Source organism: Ranitomeya imitator, chromosome 6 (assembly GCF_032444005.1).
Source record: "Ranitomeya imitator isolate aRanImi1 chromosome 6, aRanImi1.pri, whole genome shotgun sequence".
In the NCBI taxonomy this organism is placed as follows: domain Eukaryota; kingdom Metazoa; phylum Chordata; class Amphibia; order Anura; family Dendrobatidae; genus Ranitomeya; species Ranitomeya imitator.
In genome coordinates, this window is record NC_091287.1 from 247,650,598 (window position 1) to 247,666,991 (window position 16,394).

A 16,394-nucleotide genomic window follows, 5' to 3' on the forward strand; every position below is an offset into this window, starting at 1 on the left:
ACAACACTAACAGTACCACATTATCATACTGCATTAACCCATGCACCAACTCAAATTTACAACATTATATGTCCTGCAAAGATTGAATCGAAATCTGTCATCAGGTTTATGCTTCCCAATCTGAGGGCAGCATAGAATGAGGGGCAGAGGTCCGAGTTCCAGCAATGTGTCACCTACTGGGCTTCTTGTTGTGTTATAATAAAATCACTTAATCTGCTGCAGCTCTGCTAGTTCTCTCAGGGAAGAGTTCTGTCTAACCACACTCACCAGTGATAGGCAGTTTTTTCTTCCTATGCACAGTGTAGGCAGAAAACAGTCACTCAGTGGTGGGATGCGAGGATAGCCAGAGAACATGAATTTCAAAGATTACATAGTGAAAGGACTAGCAGGGATACAGCACATCAACCGTATTTTATCAAAACTACAGCAAGAAGCTCAGTGTTACACTGCAGTCACAAACCCATGTCACGGTCTATGATTCAAGGACTGGCTGAGAATGACCCTAACCAAAAATCAACAGTCTCCGGCATACAAGAATCAAAAAGCACAAAATATGAACAGCACTAGGTGTTATCGCAGCAGGCGGTGTAGCCGCAGCCTGAGGATTCCACTGCAAGACTCCTATAGCGCGTATATAATCTGCAATGTTCGGGTGGTGCTCAGCATGAAAAGCAGTGAACAAATATCCAAGGAGAAGAAGGAAAATGCGGCACTCACCCAGGTAGATTGCGAATCAAAGTCCTTTATTCATCGTAACGCAACAATGGACATAGTAAGGAGAGGCGGCTGGGAGAGATCAGCAGTGCGGGGAGAAGGAACAGGACTACGGCCGTTTCGCGCTTGTGCGCTTCCACGGGTCCAGGTGCACAATTAAAATCGTCATATCCTTTATAGGGAACTAGACAGCTTGATGTGAACAGGTGTGAGATTAAAAAACCACATTGGTTTGTGTGCGAGAAACAAGATTAACAAGAACAAATACAAATCGGCATTATAAGTCACATAATACGAGGGAGCCCGCACAATTATTATTACAACAATATTACTACAAAAATATATAACAAAAATGTTACAAAAATATTGTCATGTCCAGTTTATCATTGAGACCAATGGGCCCTTGCGCATTGGTCTCCATGATCCAACGTGCCTCGCGTTGTAATAGAATTTTATATCAATGATAAACTGGACATGACAATATTTTTGTAATATTTTTGTAACATTTTTGTAGTAATATTGTTGTAATAATAATTGTGCGGGCTCCCTCGTAGTATGTGACTTATAATGCCGATTTGTATTTGTGCTTGTTAATCTTGTTTCTCGCACACAAACCAATGTGGTTTTTTAATCTCACACCTGTTCACATCAAGCTGTCTAGTTCCCTATAAAGGATATGACGATTTTAATTGTGCACCTGGACCCGTGGAAGCGCACAAGCGCGGAACGGCCGTGGTCCTGTTCCCTCTCCCCGCACCGCTGATCTCTCCCAGCCGCCTCTCCTTACTATGTCCATTGTTACCTTACGATGAATAAAGGACTTTGATTCGCAATCTACCTGGGTGAGTGCCGCATTTTCCTTCTTCTCCTTGGATATCCGGCATATAAGAGGCTGTCAAGATCGGGTCAGAAGGCCTGTGGCCAGTCAGTAAGTTGTGGCATAGCGGTACAGTGACACAGATGTGTGAATATGGCCTTAGAACAAGGGTCTTTGTCCCTAGGTAATGCTGCTCTTAGATAAGTTTTTACTGCCCAATGACAGCATTTCTGGTGTTAAAGAACATCTAAGTCTTTAGTGTGTAACAGAAAATCATAGGGGTGCACTATGCAGGACATTATGCAGAAAGGATTGTGGGGGGTTGTCATGTCTACAAAAAAAAATAATTATTTGGCTTCAGCATCTGCCTTTTGAAAAGGAAACACACAAAGAACACGAACATCTATAAATAAGACTAGCAGAGAAATGATATACATTAAAATATGGAAAAGAAAACAAAGTTTGGCACAAGTGTCCATTGTTTTAAGGCAGCTCGAAGTCGCACTGCACCACTGCTGACATCACTAAGTGCTGATGATTTCGTACAATTAGTATAAAATATACACGCAGGCTGCAGAAAAAGGAACATTAAATAAACCGAAATCCGGAAGTTAGTCTACAGCATGGGGACAATAGGACCTTGGTAACCTAATGTTATAGGTTCACTGCGAAGGAATTCTTATGTTCTAGCAAAGAAATGGCCAGCAGGATTAGAAATCCTAAAATGATTCCTGCGTTCTGTAACAGAAAATACCCCCAGCGACTGCAGCCGTGATCACTTGCATCATTGTGCAGCATCTCTGGTACCTGAAAAAAAAAATGGGAAACAGCCGATCAGTTTGTCTGGGTGACCGCACATGTGCGATTTGTATACTCGAGGTCACGTGAAAATAGTTTCACCTTTACTACTCAACAGGAGAGAAGCCGGATGAGACAATCCACAACGAGATCCTGTTTGTACATAGCGCACAAGTGATGTCACTGCTAAACTCAGTATACTTTATGCCATGGCAGGAATCATTCATTTTTAAAATAACGATCTCATTTAGAGCCCATGTAAGCATGGTGTTGTCAGATGACACCAGGCTCAGACTGGCCAACAGGGAAACAGGAGAATCCTCTGGTAGGCCGCTGTGAAAAGTGCCAATGAGTAATGTTATTACCCTTTTTCAGCAAACTGTGAATCAAGTGTGTCATTTAATCATTCATTGAACAAGCTAAAATAAACATTACATACAAGCATAAAAGTTAATTTGTGCACTAGGTTCAGGTTAATCAATGCTATTGGCGGGCCTTTTCCAAACATTAACGCAGACACAGATACAGTCTACTTCATTCTCCTTGCTACTTACCATGTCAACAAAAGCGACATACATGAATAAACCCGCTGTCAGAGCAAAGATCCACACGGAAACATTTCCGGCATAGTGGCATATAAGAACACCAGCGATCATGCCCAGGTACGCCATGATGGCAGACAGCACGTTGTACATCACTGCCTGCCTCACAGTCATACCAGCATTCAGCAGGATTGCAAAATCACCTAGGAGAAGGGGGAAAAAAAAAAAAAAAAAAAAGATATTTGAGCCAAAAAAAAGTCAACTCATAACATAAATCTTAAATCTGAATTCCAGACATTTTCCCAACACCAGAAAAACCAGTCGTGAAATTGAAACAATTATACATCACAGAGGTCAACAGTGGGAGTCTTAATGGGAAGGGTTGCATTGGCATTCCTGTCCTGCAAATCTACAGAAGATTAGCCAGGCTGGAGATCATGTAACAGTAACTATCTAACCCCATTGTAAGAAGAAAAATTCTGCTTAAAATACACTGCCCTTTAAAGAGAAGCTCTCTCACCGAAAAAGCAGTCTGATCTGGAGGAGGCAGACATGCTGTGGAGCAGGAGCTGCAGGGGGATCACAGATACTGGGGTGGGAAAAGATTCAGGAGAACTTGTATTTTCAGCACTTGAAGCAATGGCTTGTTTTGGGCTTAGGAGTCCAGAAGGAAGGACAGCCCTCCGCCATACAGAGAGAATGACCAATGACGGAGCTGGATCCCTAAACCCAGACAGTGCAAGGATTTAAGCAAAATAAAATCTAGGAATAGCTTTATCTGCTCAGAAAACATCTGCTCCCCCTCCTGCTGCTCTCTGACCAGACTACATGTTCAACGTGACAGGTTGTGTTTAACCAGGTTCAAGACTGAGCCATTTACCCACCGTTCCTGACCAGGCACTTGTGATATAAAGAATAGAAAGAAGAAAAAAAAAAACTTTTCTCATTCAGATACTCAAATCATTTTTTTGTTTTTGTGTATTTTTTCATAATACATATTCTCTCTGTTTTTTTGTTGACATCGGTGGGAAAATAATAGGAGACAAGTGTCTTGTTTTTCCCAACTTTTTAATTTTTATGACTGCAAAAGGACTACTAAAGTACAATTAAAAATAGGTTTCCCGTTCTGTAACAATTATTTTTATACTTTGTTTTTTCAAATTTTTTATTCATTTAAACAGCACAGGGCTAGTAACCGCAATTTGGATTGACAGTGCCATTTTTATTTACTAATTATTGTTTTTCATTTATTTTCAACATTGTGCCCCTTGAGGTCATAAAAAAAACCTCTGGGGAAGAGAGGGGGGATTTCAATATTTAAAGTACGTTTATCTGATTTTCCTTGTAACTGGGGCTGGTATACTAGCCACAGTTACAGAGGAAATGCAGCCTTCTGTCTAGGTGGTCTGTATCCCAGCAGCCCCTGCTCTCTCCCTATACACAGTGATCACATGACCACTGATGCGGAGGGAGGAGGGGCCGTCAGCACTTCCTGTTACTAAATAAACAGGGCTTGTTTAGCGCTATGTATACAGCCCTAGAGAAGGCAAAGACGGGAGACAGTCAATTTCACTGACCGCCGAACCCCCTCTTCTATACAGGTCCTTCTCAAAAAATTAGCATATAGTGTTAAATTTCATTATTTACCATAATGTAATGATTACAATTAAACTTTCATATATTATAGATTCATTATCCACCAACTGAAATTTGTCAGGTCTTTTATTGTTTCAATACTGATGATTTTGGCATACAACTCCTGATAACCCAAAAAACCTGTCTCAATAAATTAGCATATTTCACCCATCCAATCAAATAAAAGTGTTTTTTAACAACAAACAAAAAAACCAACAAATAATAATGTTCAGTTATGCACTCAATACTTGGTCGGGAATCCTTTGGCAGAAATGACTGCTTCAATGCGGCGTGGCATGGAGGCAATCAGCCTGTGACACTGCTGAGATGTTATGGAGGCCCAGGATGCTTCAATAGCGGCCTTAAGGTACCTTCACACATAACGATATTGTTAACGATATCGTTGCTATTTGTGACGTAGCAACGATATCGTTAATGAAATCGTTATGTGTGACAGTGACCAACGATCAGGCCCCTGCTGGGAGATCGTTGGTCGCTGAACAAAGTCCAGAACTTTATTTCGTCGCTGGACTCCTGCTGACATCGCTGGATCGGCGTGTGTGACACCGATCCAGCGATGTCTTCACTGGTAACCAGGGTAAACATCGGGTAACTAAGCGCAGGGCCGCGCTTAGTAACCCGATGTTTACCCTGGTTACCATGCTAAAAGTAAAAAAAAAAACAAACAGTACATACTTACCTACAGCTGTCTGTCCTCCAGCGCTGCGCTCTGCTCTCCTCCTGTACTGGCTGTGAGCCGGAAAGCAGAGCGGTGACGTCACCGCTCTGCTTTCCGGCTCCCAGACAGTACAGGAGGAGAGCAGAGAAGCAGAGCGCCGCGCTGGAGGACAGACGGCTGTAGGTAAGTATCTAGTGTTTGTTTTTTTTTACTTTTAGCATGGTAACCAGGGTAAACATCGGGTTACTAAGCGCGGCCCTGCGCTTAGTTACCCGATGTTTACCCTGGTTACCGGCATCGTTGGTCGCTGGAGAGCGGTCTGTGTGACAGCTCTCCAGCGACCAAACAGCGACGCTGCAGCGATCCGGATCGTTGTCGGTATCGCTGCAGCGTCGCTAAATGTGAAGGGGCCTTTAAGCTCATACAGAGTGTTGGGTCTTGCGTCTCTCAACTTTCTCTTCACAATATCCCACAGATTCTCTATGGAGTTCAGGTCAGGAGAGTTGGCAGGCCAATTGAGCACAGTAATACCATGGTCAGTAAACCATTTACCAGTGGTTTTGGCACTGTGAGCAGGTGCCAGGTCGTGCTGAAAAATGAAATCTTCATCTCCATAAAGCATTTCAGCCGATGGAAGCATGAAGTGCTCCAAAATCTCCTGATAGCTAGCTGCATTGACCCTGCCCTTGATGAAACACAGTGGACCAACACCAGCAGCTGACATGGCACCCCACACCATCACTGACTGTGGGTACTTGACACTGGACTTCAGGCATTTTGGCATTTCCTTCTCCCCAGTCTTCCTCCAGACTCTGGCACCTTGATTTCCGAATGACATGCAAAATTTGCTTTCATCAGAAAAAAGTACTTGGGACCACTTAGCAACAGTCCAGTGCTGCTTCTCTGTAGCTCAAAAGTGGCTTTACCTGGGGAATGCGGCACCTGTAGCCCATTTCCTGCACACGCCAGTGCACGGTGGCTCTGGATGTTTCCACACCAGACTCAGTCCACTGCTTCCTCAGGTTCCCCAAGGTCTGGAATCGGTCCTTCTCCACAATCTTCCTCAGGGTCCGGTCTCCTCTTCTCGTTGTACAGCGTTTTCTGCCACATTGTTTCCTTCCAACAGACTTACCATTGAGGTGCCTTGATACAGCACTCTGGGAACAGCCTATTTGTTGAGAAATTTCTTTCTGGGTCTTACCCTCTTGCTTGAGAGTGTCAATGATGGCCTTCTTGACATCTGTCAGGTCGCTAGTCTTACCCATGATGGGGGTTTTGAGTAATGAACCAGGCAGGGAGTTTATAAAAGCCTCAGGTATCTTTTGCATGTGTTTAGAGTTAATTAGTTGATTCAGAAGATTAGGGTAATAGGTCGTTTAGAGAACCTTTTCTTGATATGCTAATTTATTGAGACAGGTTTTTTGGGTTATCAGGAGTTGTATGCCAAAATCATCAGTATTAAAACAATAAAAGACCTGACAAATTTCAGTTGGTGGATAATGAATCTATAATATATGAAAGTTTAATTGTAATCATTACATTATGGTAAATAATGAAATTTAACACTATATGCTAATTTTTTGAGAAGGACCTGTAGATACACGATCTGAATGATGCTGGAGAGAAGATTAGGATTAGTGATGAGCGAACGTTCTCAGGTAAGGCGTTCTCAGAGCACGCTCGGGTGCTATCCGACTGTCGAGCACACAGGTGGTGAGGTGCGATTTGGAGAGGAGACAATTAAGCCCCCCTTCAGTGTTGTTGTATAGGGAGGTTATGGGGTTTGGGCATATATCAATTAATAATTAATCACTGAATACGTCCTTCATCAATTTTGAACGGATTCTTCTAAGAATATATACAACGTATAACCACAATAATTTGAAGGAAAAAAACAAAACTCTGCATCCTAGCTGAGGACGTACCGACACACGCGTTGTATTTGACTATGCATTAGTACAAATCTTAAAACAACAATGGACACTGGCGCTCACCCTACTACACAACTCCTACGCTGCAGGTATCAAGTCGGGTAGTGCCCACCAGCATATATATATATATAATTAAATCCAAATAAAATAGACACCGCGCTGTAGGAGACTAGAAAACAACGTAAAACACAGCGATACCGGGACAGTCCAACAATACAGTGCTTCAAGCAGAACAACAACGTATGGTAGTGTTTTACGTTACTTCAGTACTCTGTCCACACCCTACCCTGCAATAGTGTCACCAAAGGAATAGCTGAAATTAATCAGCTTACCTGTGTGAAAGATGCTGAAGTATGCTGGTAGTGGGCTGTAAGTATCGGAGATGCCGGCCGTGTCAGCGGTATGCGATGGAGTGATGCACAAACTGTGCCGGATGGAGGAGCGTACTGTGGAACCAGGACCGCCCCGGCCGGTAGCGCTTTCCTGAAACCACGAGGAGTACTAAAAAAGAAGATGGCTGGTAGGCCCCTCCTATTAGTGACATCACTGACAGTACAGATCGCCGTAGCGTCCGAGAAAGGGGAAAGAGGGCGGTACAACCAACGCATTTCAAAGAGACTAAGCTCTTCTTCATCAAGGTCACCGCAATCCCTTATCCCACTATGATATATACAGCCACCTCCATGTCCCACCCATCCAATTAACCCCGGATTACACAACCGGTATTCAGCATTATCTTCTAATGGTTATTCCTGATCAAATATATATACATGAACCGAACTGAATTTGAAAACGGATCAAGGACAGAAGAGAAGAATGTGTGGGTACACATGGAGAAAAATATATAAAGACACAAACATGAAAATACTCGCCCAAAACGGGAATCATGTGTCTTTTATTGCCACTTCGCGAGCCACAAAATTGTGTTAAACTTCTCAACATACAACACTACATACGTCATACCAACTACAAAATTATAAAACTTTAAACAATCTTCATTAACTACATACTACAAAAAATGCACCATTAGAAACTGTGCACTTAAAAACCAACCTAAAACTAGCCTAAAAGGGAATACTCGCCTTCCCCAATTGGCGATCCCAAGAAATACATAAAAAATACATATATATAAGACAATATAAATATAGACAATTTTTTCCCCAGCCAAATTACCAAAACCATCAGCTAGGGACTGTTCCCTTAGGAATATTAAAAACTATAAAAAATGCATCGCAACTGTGCATATTTAAAAAAACTCATAAAAAATTATTAGCAAGGTGTGCCACCGCTGTACTATTACTGTCGCCGCTGGAGACACATTTCTGTTGCACCACCCTAGCAACATGGGAAATACAGCAGAGGTCCCAATAAGGGCCTCAAGCCTAATGTATTAAACAATAATTATCTACACTATGGTGTACCTGTGTGTGTGGTTATATAGCCCGTAAAAAATGCTATTACTGGAAAGCAAATCGTTCCAATTCCTGGTTCAAACCACCTGGGGCCAAGCTATCCAGGGTGAAAATCCACTGTGTTTCCACCCTAGACATCTTGCTGATAAAATCCCCTCCTCTTGGGTTTTGATGTACCTTCGCAATACCAGTAAAGAATACCCCTTTGATTGATCCATTATGCTTATCTACAAAATGCCTAGATAGGGGGTGTCCTTTGTGGCCTTTCTGAATATTTTTCAGATGTTCCTTAATTCGGGTCATCAGGCAGCGTTTAGTTCGCCCCACATACAATTTATTACAGGGGCACCGATTTGTATAAATTACCCCTGTTGAAAAACAAGTGATGTTCTCCTTGATGGTAAATTCCTTGCTGCCCCATGTATCCATAAATGTAGACTGCTGTTCTTTTTTAAAACTCGTATTTATGCAGCAAAAACACGTACCACATGGTACAAAGCCTATATTCGATTGTGAAGGTGTTATTGGCCGTTTCGCTCCCTTGCCTAAGGCCAACTTGGTGGTGGGAGTCAACATGAGACCCAAAGATTGGGCTTTTCTATATACAAACCGTGGGCAGGCAGGGCCCAGTGGACTATCCCTACGGCCAGTCAGTACATCTAACAGGTTTTCTCCACTCAGTGCATATCGAGAATAACGAAGATGGGGTTCCATCTAGTCAGTGATCCCGGTGAGGGGGTTTATCAGGGGCGGGACGTTAATAATAAGAAAACGGGTAAGAACTATTATGGCGGTCCCCGCCTTCCACTAATAAAAGGCAGTAACATTAATAACAACAAGAAGGCGGGATCAGCTAAGAATCCCTCTCACGTCGGACCACCTGGGGGCAACTTTAGAGGATCGAAGATACCCCCATCCCGTCCTTCCATCAATCGGGATTTTTTCAGGGTAAGGTCTACAAAACCAAAAGAGATAGGAGGGGGGGGAAACGCCCCCAAAATAACATAGATAGCCAGGAGGGGGAAAACGAACAAAAGATATACAATTTGAGTGATCATCAGTTACCAAGCAGTGAGATATCTTTACTGCAAAAGGGGCTCAAGTTCTCCCCCACGGTTACAGTAAACCCGTTTAACTTGTATATCTCTGTGAAAAAATATCTACGGAATTTGGCGCTGAAAAAATATTTTTAAAAAAAGGAAAACATGAATACTGTAAACGGGAGTTCAACGGGGTCTGTATATCTTCATACATCACTGTCCAATCCTTCCAAATTTACCCCTGTGCAGGAGTTTTCCAATGCCTTCCGCACATTTGATGCTCTGGTCACGGCGGATATCAGGAAAATGGGGGGGAGAAAACGTCAGAATAATATATCCCATAATCTAACTGTACGTGAAAGAGCCGCTATAAGAGCCCTGAAGGATAATAATGACATCATAATACGGCCAGCAGACAAGGGTGGGGGTATAGTGGTATTGAAAAGATCCATGTATCGGGAGGAGTCTATTAGACTTCTTAGCGATGAGGTCACCTACAAAAAATTGAGCACTGACCCAACTACATCCTTTGTCAAAAAATTGGATATTCTATGCGCTAAAGGGAAATCCATGGGTATCCTAAGTAAGGAGTTTGATTTTGTGATGAATCGCACTCCAAGCATAGCGGTTTTTTATCACATCCCTAAACTACATAAGAACCCAACATGTCCCCCCGGGAGACCAATTGTCTCTGGGATCAATAGCCTTACCTCTAATCTTTCCAGATATGTTGACATCCATCTGCAGAAATGTATGCCTCTAATACCGGCGTACTTGAAGGACACAGGCCATGTACTACAGGTCCTAGAAACAGTGAGGTGGAAATCCAACTATATTCTAGGAACTTTAGATATTACCATAAGTCCCTATACACGGTGATCAATCAGGAAAAGGGATGCGAGGTGGCCGGGTTATTACCTTGAACAACTGGGCATTTACACACGAACCCAAACCTTGTTTATTCAGGACTGTATCCGATTCATTTTACACCATAACTATTTTCGATATGAAGATCAATTCTTTCTTCAGAAGTGGGGTACAGCTATGGGGATGCGTTTTGCCCCAAGCTACGCGAACTTATATGTAGCTAAATGGGAGGAGTCAAAAATATACCCAATGGGTCAACTCTGGGAGGGTCTGATTTTTTTTTGGCGTAGATTTATTGACGACATCCTGTTCGTCTGGGAGGGCACTCAAGATGGTCTGAACATGTTTATATCTAACCTAAATGAGAATGAGTACGGCCTGGAATTTACTCCCACAACTAGTAATACGGATGTCAACTTCTTGGAACTCAACGTCTTTGTGGAGGGTAACCAATTATTTACTAAATGTTACCGCAAAGAGGTGGATGTAAATAACTTCATCCATATCACAAGCTGCCACCTCCCGGTGTGGCTTACTAATATCCCTAAGAGCCAGTTTACCCGTAGAAAACGTAATTGTACAAAAGAGGTTGATTTCCATAAAGAGTCGGAGATTCTGACTCAACAGTTCCTTGAGAAGGGCTATCCACCAACCGTATTGGAAAAAGCAAAATGTGAAATGGCACTCATACCAAGGAGTGAGCTAATACATCCCTGTTGTGAATTCTGTGGCTGAATTCACTCCTGTGGTCACAAGTGGTATTGCAGCCTCTGGGCTTCCTCCCTCAGGTGTTTTGGTGAGCTCGTTGGCTGCCTTGCTATTTAACTCCACCTGAGTCTGTCTTCCTTGCTCCTTGTCAATGTTCCAGTGTTGGATCTGAGCTACTGCATCTTTCCTGTGGCCTGCTGCTCTGCTAGATAAGTGTTACTTTGTTTTTGTTTCCGTTTTTTCTGTCCAGCTGTGCTATTCTCTTTTGCTGGAAGCTCTGAGACGCAAAGGGTGCACCGCCGTGCCGTTAGTTCGGCACGGTGGGTCTTTTTGCCCCCCTTTGCGTGGTTCTGCTTTAGGGTTTTTTGTAGACTGCATAGTTCTCTTTGCTATCCTCGCTCTGTCTAGAATATCGGGCCTCACTTTGCTGAATCTATTTCATTCCTACGTTTTGTCTTTTCATCTTGCTAACAGTCATTATATGTGGGGGGCTGCCTATTCCTTTGGGGTATTTCTCTGAGGCAAGTCAGGCTTGTATTTCTATCTTCAGGCTAGTCAGCTCCTCAGGCAGTGCCGAGTTGCATAGGTAGTGTTAGGCGCAATCCACTGCTGCTTTTAGTTGTGTGAGGATAGGTTTAGGTATTGCAGTCTGCAGAGATTCCACGTCTCAGAGCTTGTTCTATTGTTTTTGGGTTATTGCCATATCACTGTATGTGCGCTGATTACTGCACACTGTGTTGCCTGATAGCACAGCATAACACATCCCATTGAGTCAACTACTTTGGAGCTAGTCAACATTAGAGACCAAATAGGTCGAATACAGTTTTATATCACAGTGCCACATGGGGCATTCTCGTTTCAAAAGAATTATTGAGAAACATTGGGCAGTCTACGGAATGACAAACTGGTGGGGGAATTTTTGCCTGCCCGCCCACGGTTTGTATATAGAAAAGCCCAATCTTTGGGTCTCATGTTGGCTCCCACCACCAAGTTGGCATTAGGCAAGGGAGCGAAACGGCCAATAACACCTTCACAATCGAATATAGGCTTTGTACCATGTGGTACGTGTTTTTGCTGCATAAATACGAGTTTTAAAAAAGAACAGCAGTCTACATTTATGGATACATGGGGCAGCAAGGAATTTACCATCAAGGAGAACATCACTTGTTTTTCAACAGGGGTAATTTATACAAATTGGTGCCCCTGTAATAAATTGTATGTGGGGCGAACTAAACGCTGCCTGATGACCCGAATTAAGGAACATCTGAAAAATATTCAGAAAGGCCACAAAGGACACCCCCTATCTAGGCATTTTGTAGATAAGCATAATGGATCAAAGGGGTATTCTTTACTGGTATTGCGAAGGTACATCAAAACCCAAGAGGAGGGGATTTTATCAGCAAGATGTCTAGGGTGGAAACACAGTGGATTTTCACCCTGGATAGCTTGGCCCCAGGTGGTTTGAACCAGGAATTGGAACGATTTGCTTTCCAGTAATAGCATTTTTTACGGGCTATATAACCACACACACAGATACACCATGTGGGGGATCCGTAGTGTAGATAATTATTGTTTAATACATTAGGCTTGAGGCCCTTATTGGGACCTCTGCTGTATTTCCCATGTTGCTAGGGTGGTGCAACAGAAATGTGTCTCCAGCGGCGACAGTAATAGTACCGCGGTGGCACACCTTGCTAATAATTTTTTATGAGTTTTTAAAATATGCACAGTTGCGACGCATTTTTTATAGTTTTTAATATTCCTAATGGAACAGTCCCTAGCTGATGGTTTTGGTAATTTGGCTGGGGAAAAAATTGTCTATATTTATATTGTCATATATATGTATTTTTTATGTATTTCTTGGGATCGTCAATTGGGGAAGGCGAGTATTATTCCCTTTTAGGCTAGTTTTAGGTTGGTTTTTAAGTGCACAGAGTTTCTAATGGTGCATTTTTTGTAGTATGTAGTTAATGAAGATTGTTTAAAGTTTTATAATTTTGTAGTAGGTATGACGTATGTAGTGTTGTATGTTGAGAAGTTTAACACAATTTTGTGGCTTGCGAAGTGGCAATAAAAGACACATGATTCCCGTTTTGGGCGAGTATTTTCATGTTTGTGTCTTTATATATTTTTCTCCATGTGTACCCACACATTCTTCTCTTCTGTCCTTGATCCGTTTTCAAATTCAGTTCGGTTCATGTATATATATTTGATCAGGAATAACCATTAGAAGATAATGCTGAATACCAGTTGTGTAACCCGGGTTAATTGGATGGGTGAGACATGGAGGTGGCTGTATATATCATAGTGGGATAAGGGATTGCGGTAACCCTGATGAAGAAGAGCTTAGTCTCTTCGAAATGCGTTGGTTGTACCGCCCTCTTTCCCCTTTCTCGGACGCTACGGCGATCTGTACTGTCAGTGATGTCACTAATAGGAGGGGCCTACCAGCCATCTTCTTTTTTCGTACTCCTCGTGGTTTCAGGAAAGCGCTACCACAGTACGCTCCTCCATCCGGCACAGTTTGTGCATCACTCCATCGCATACCGCGAACACGGCCGGCATCTCCGATACTTACAGCCCACTACCAGCATACTTCAGCATCTTTCACACAGGTAAGCTGATTAATTTCAGCTATTCCTTTGGTGACACTATTGCAGGGTAGGGTGTGAACAGAGTATTGAAGTAACGTAAAACACTACCATACGTTGTTGTTCTGCTTGAAGCACTGTATTGTTGGACTGTCCTGGTATCGCTGTGTTTTACGTTGTTTTCTAGTCTACTACAGCGCGGTGTCTATTTTATATGGATATTAGTACAAATCTGATCAATTGCATACTGACACATAGGGCTTTGCACGCCATCTTACCTATCGCATTGCTCATTTCATAGTGCTGCACACTTGTTTCATATGTTAATTATTCTTCTTGCCAACAAACAGCACTATCACACCATTCATTATCAAATCTCTGGTTGGGACTTATGCAATGTTAATTAGCTTTAGGGGCATACATGCATCCCCCATACTTCCTTTATGGGTAATAAGCATGTTATCTACTAATAATTACATATGGGTACATTATACGTACAATTGTTTTCATAATTTCCATTTCATGTAGATCTGTTTGTCACTTGGCTGCATTACTATATATATCTGGATCTTATGTTTTTTAATTGTTTTTGCTTGACAATACAGATATTGATATTAAACTACTTGGAATGTTATTTTTTTCCCTCAAATTATTGTGATTATACTTATATCAATTAATGTTATTTCCTTCTAAACTTTTGTGAAGGACATTGTGGACACAAGAAGGTAGATAAGGGGAACCCTTCTCGATGTACATGCAGTCTGATCTGTGGAGACCATGGTACAAAAAAAAGGGAAACTGGGAACAAGGATATACAGAAATGTAGGAAAAGTTTCAATATAACTTGTATTTTGTCTGTTAAAATCCATGGTGTTCGTAAACTTGAGACTCTGGTGGGTGGTCCTACTCAGTGATTGGATTTAGAGTCTTCCCTGTATGACTGTGCATGTATAGATAAATGTCAATCACCGCATACGACCACCTACCGGATGCTTACCAGGGATTTCAGTTAATAAAATTGATGGTCCAGGCTCACAGTACCTGATCAAGCAGCAATGTTAATCTTTGGCTCTCAGATTGGAGCACAGCAAACCACCACCTGCCAGCATCCGTGGCTCTTCCCTTGATTAGCAGTACTGGCACGATGTGACATGTGCGTCAAGCCGCCCCAATGACATTGCACTAGGCCAGCTAATCAAAAGAGGAGCTGGATAGAAGGCGATTCGCTAGGCTTCTGTACGGCACAGCTATTCGAAGGACCTGTATATCAACACAATTTCCACCACCCAAATTATTATGCATTATCTAGGGTTTCAACAGTACAATAATCAGAGTAATATGTTGTCAATCATACATTCCCTTTATAAATAATGATGACGAGAGACATCGATAGCTAAACTTCAAGGTTGGAAAACAGAGCTGTGGAGCCAGTCGTGGAGTTTGTATCCATTTTGGTGGGCTCGGAGTCCATATAAAACGGACCTACTCAGACGCCTAAAATATATAATAAATTGGGTTCAGTAGTACAATGCAGCATGTGCTGAATATTTTTATCATAACAATTTGGGAAAGTAATTACAGTAAGTGTCCTATAAATGTCTGTTCAATTCCTGATCTAAGGATCTGGGCTTTTAGATGAATCTGTTCTGCACTTTATGTACACGCTGAGTAGTAAAGCTCCTCTTCTACAGATCAGATGAAAAAGGCACAGGTAAGGAATGTCTGCACTCATCTCAATAACTGCTAGCATGAACAAGAAACCAGGATTAAGGCAAGTACTTCTCTAGCCTTAAAATATTTAGACCAAATTTGAGGTTATCTATGAAGTAATGGATGTTATTCAGTACATTTTTGTTGAATACAGTTTCCCGCCCACTTACTGCATAGTCTATTGCAATATTTCCAATTTATTTTTTGTGTTCTAAAGTTGCATTCCAATAAATAAATTTTATCATCTAAGTAGCTTGATTATTGTATCTTAATAGTAATCAAAAGCCTGATGTTACCTTTTTACTACAGTAAATGTATCACTTAAACTTGAGCCATGTGTGAGGGAGTGCGTCGGGAGTCTGAGTCAGGGAAATTGAGGAGTCGGAGATGGAGGTTTGGCTTACTGACTCCACAGCCCTGCTTGAAAGTGTAAAATTATATATAGACATTTTATTTTAGTTTTACCTAACTCATGAGGTAATTCATGGCAAAAAACTGCAACAGACGTGCTCAATCCGCTGGACAGCCCTACAGTGAATGCTGCACCTGTGGTATGAAGACCCTTGTTACAATTGTGCAGTAACGGAACATAAAATGCAAACTTCATCATATGACTTTACGTCTTTAGGTTTTAAAGTGCATTTACTAAGTCATAACACGGAAATATTAAACACCACTAATATTGGTCAGAAGCAAAAACAAATTAAAATCCCTTTTACTTCCAAAAAGGCGTATTTTCACAGCTTGGTTGCTGAAGATATTGAACTATTCAGTTAATCTCAGCTTAATTGTAACCAAGGATTAGGAAAATGAAAAATGTTAAAATTGCCAGTTATTACATTTGTCACGTGTTCTCAGTGTGAACCTACGCTCCTCCATGAAGAGCACAGGGTGCCAGTGTACAATCTGCCAATCTGGGTGTTCTCTGGCAAATGTCAATCACCCTGCAC

General features: G+C 42.0%; 1 protein-coding gene across 1 annotated transcript in view; it reads right to left on the minus strand.

The window, feature by feature from the left end:
* Positions 1-1,577: 1,577 nt before the first annotated feature.
* Positions 1,578-16,394, minus strand: part of SLC39A6 (solute carrier family 39 member 6) — a 47,749-nt gene continuing 32,932 nt past the window's right edge. Inside the window, exons 7-9 of the mRNA XM_069730572.1 lie at positions 15,910-15,990; positions 2,884-3,074; positions 1,578-2,338 (exon numbers count right to left, since the gene is read on the minus strand). Coding sequence (XP_069586673.1) covers positions 2,186-2,338; positions 2,884-3,074; positions 15,910-15,990 — 425 coding nt within the window. The 3' untranslated portion in view covers positions 1,578-2,185. The remainder of the gene's footprint in view (positions 2,339-2,883; positions 3,075-15,909; positions 15,991-16,394) is intronic.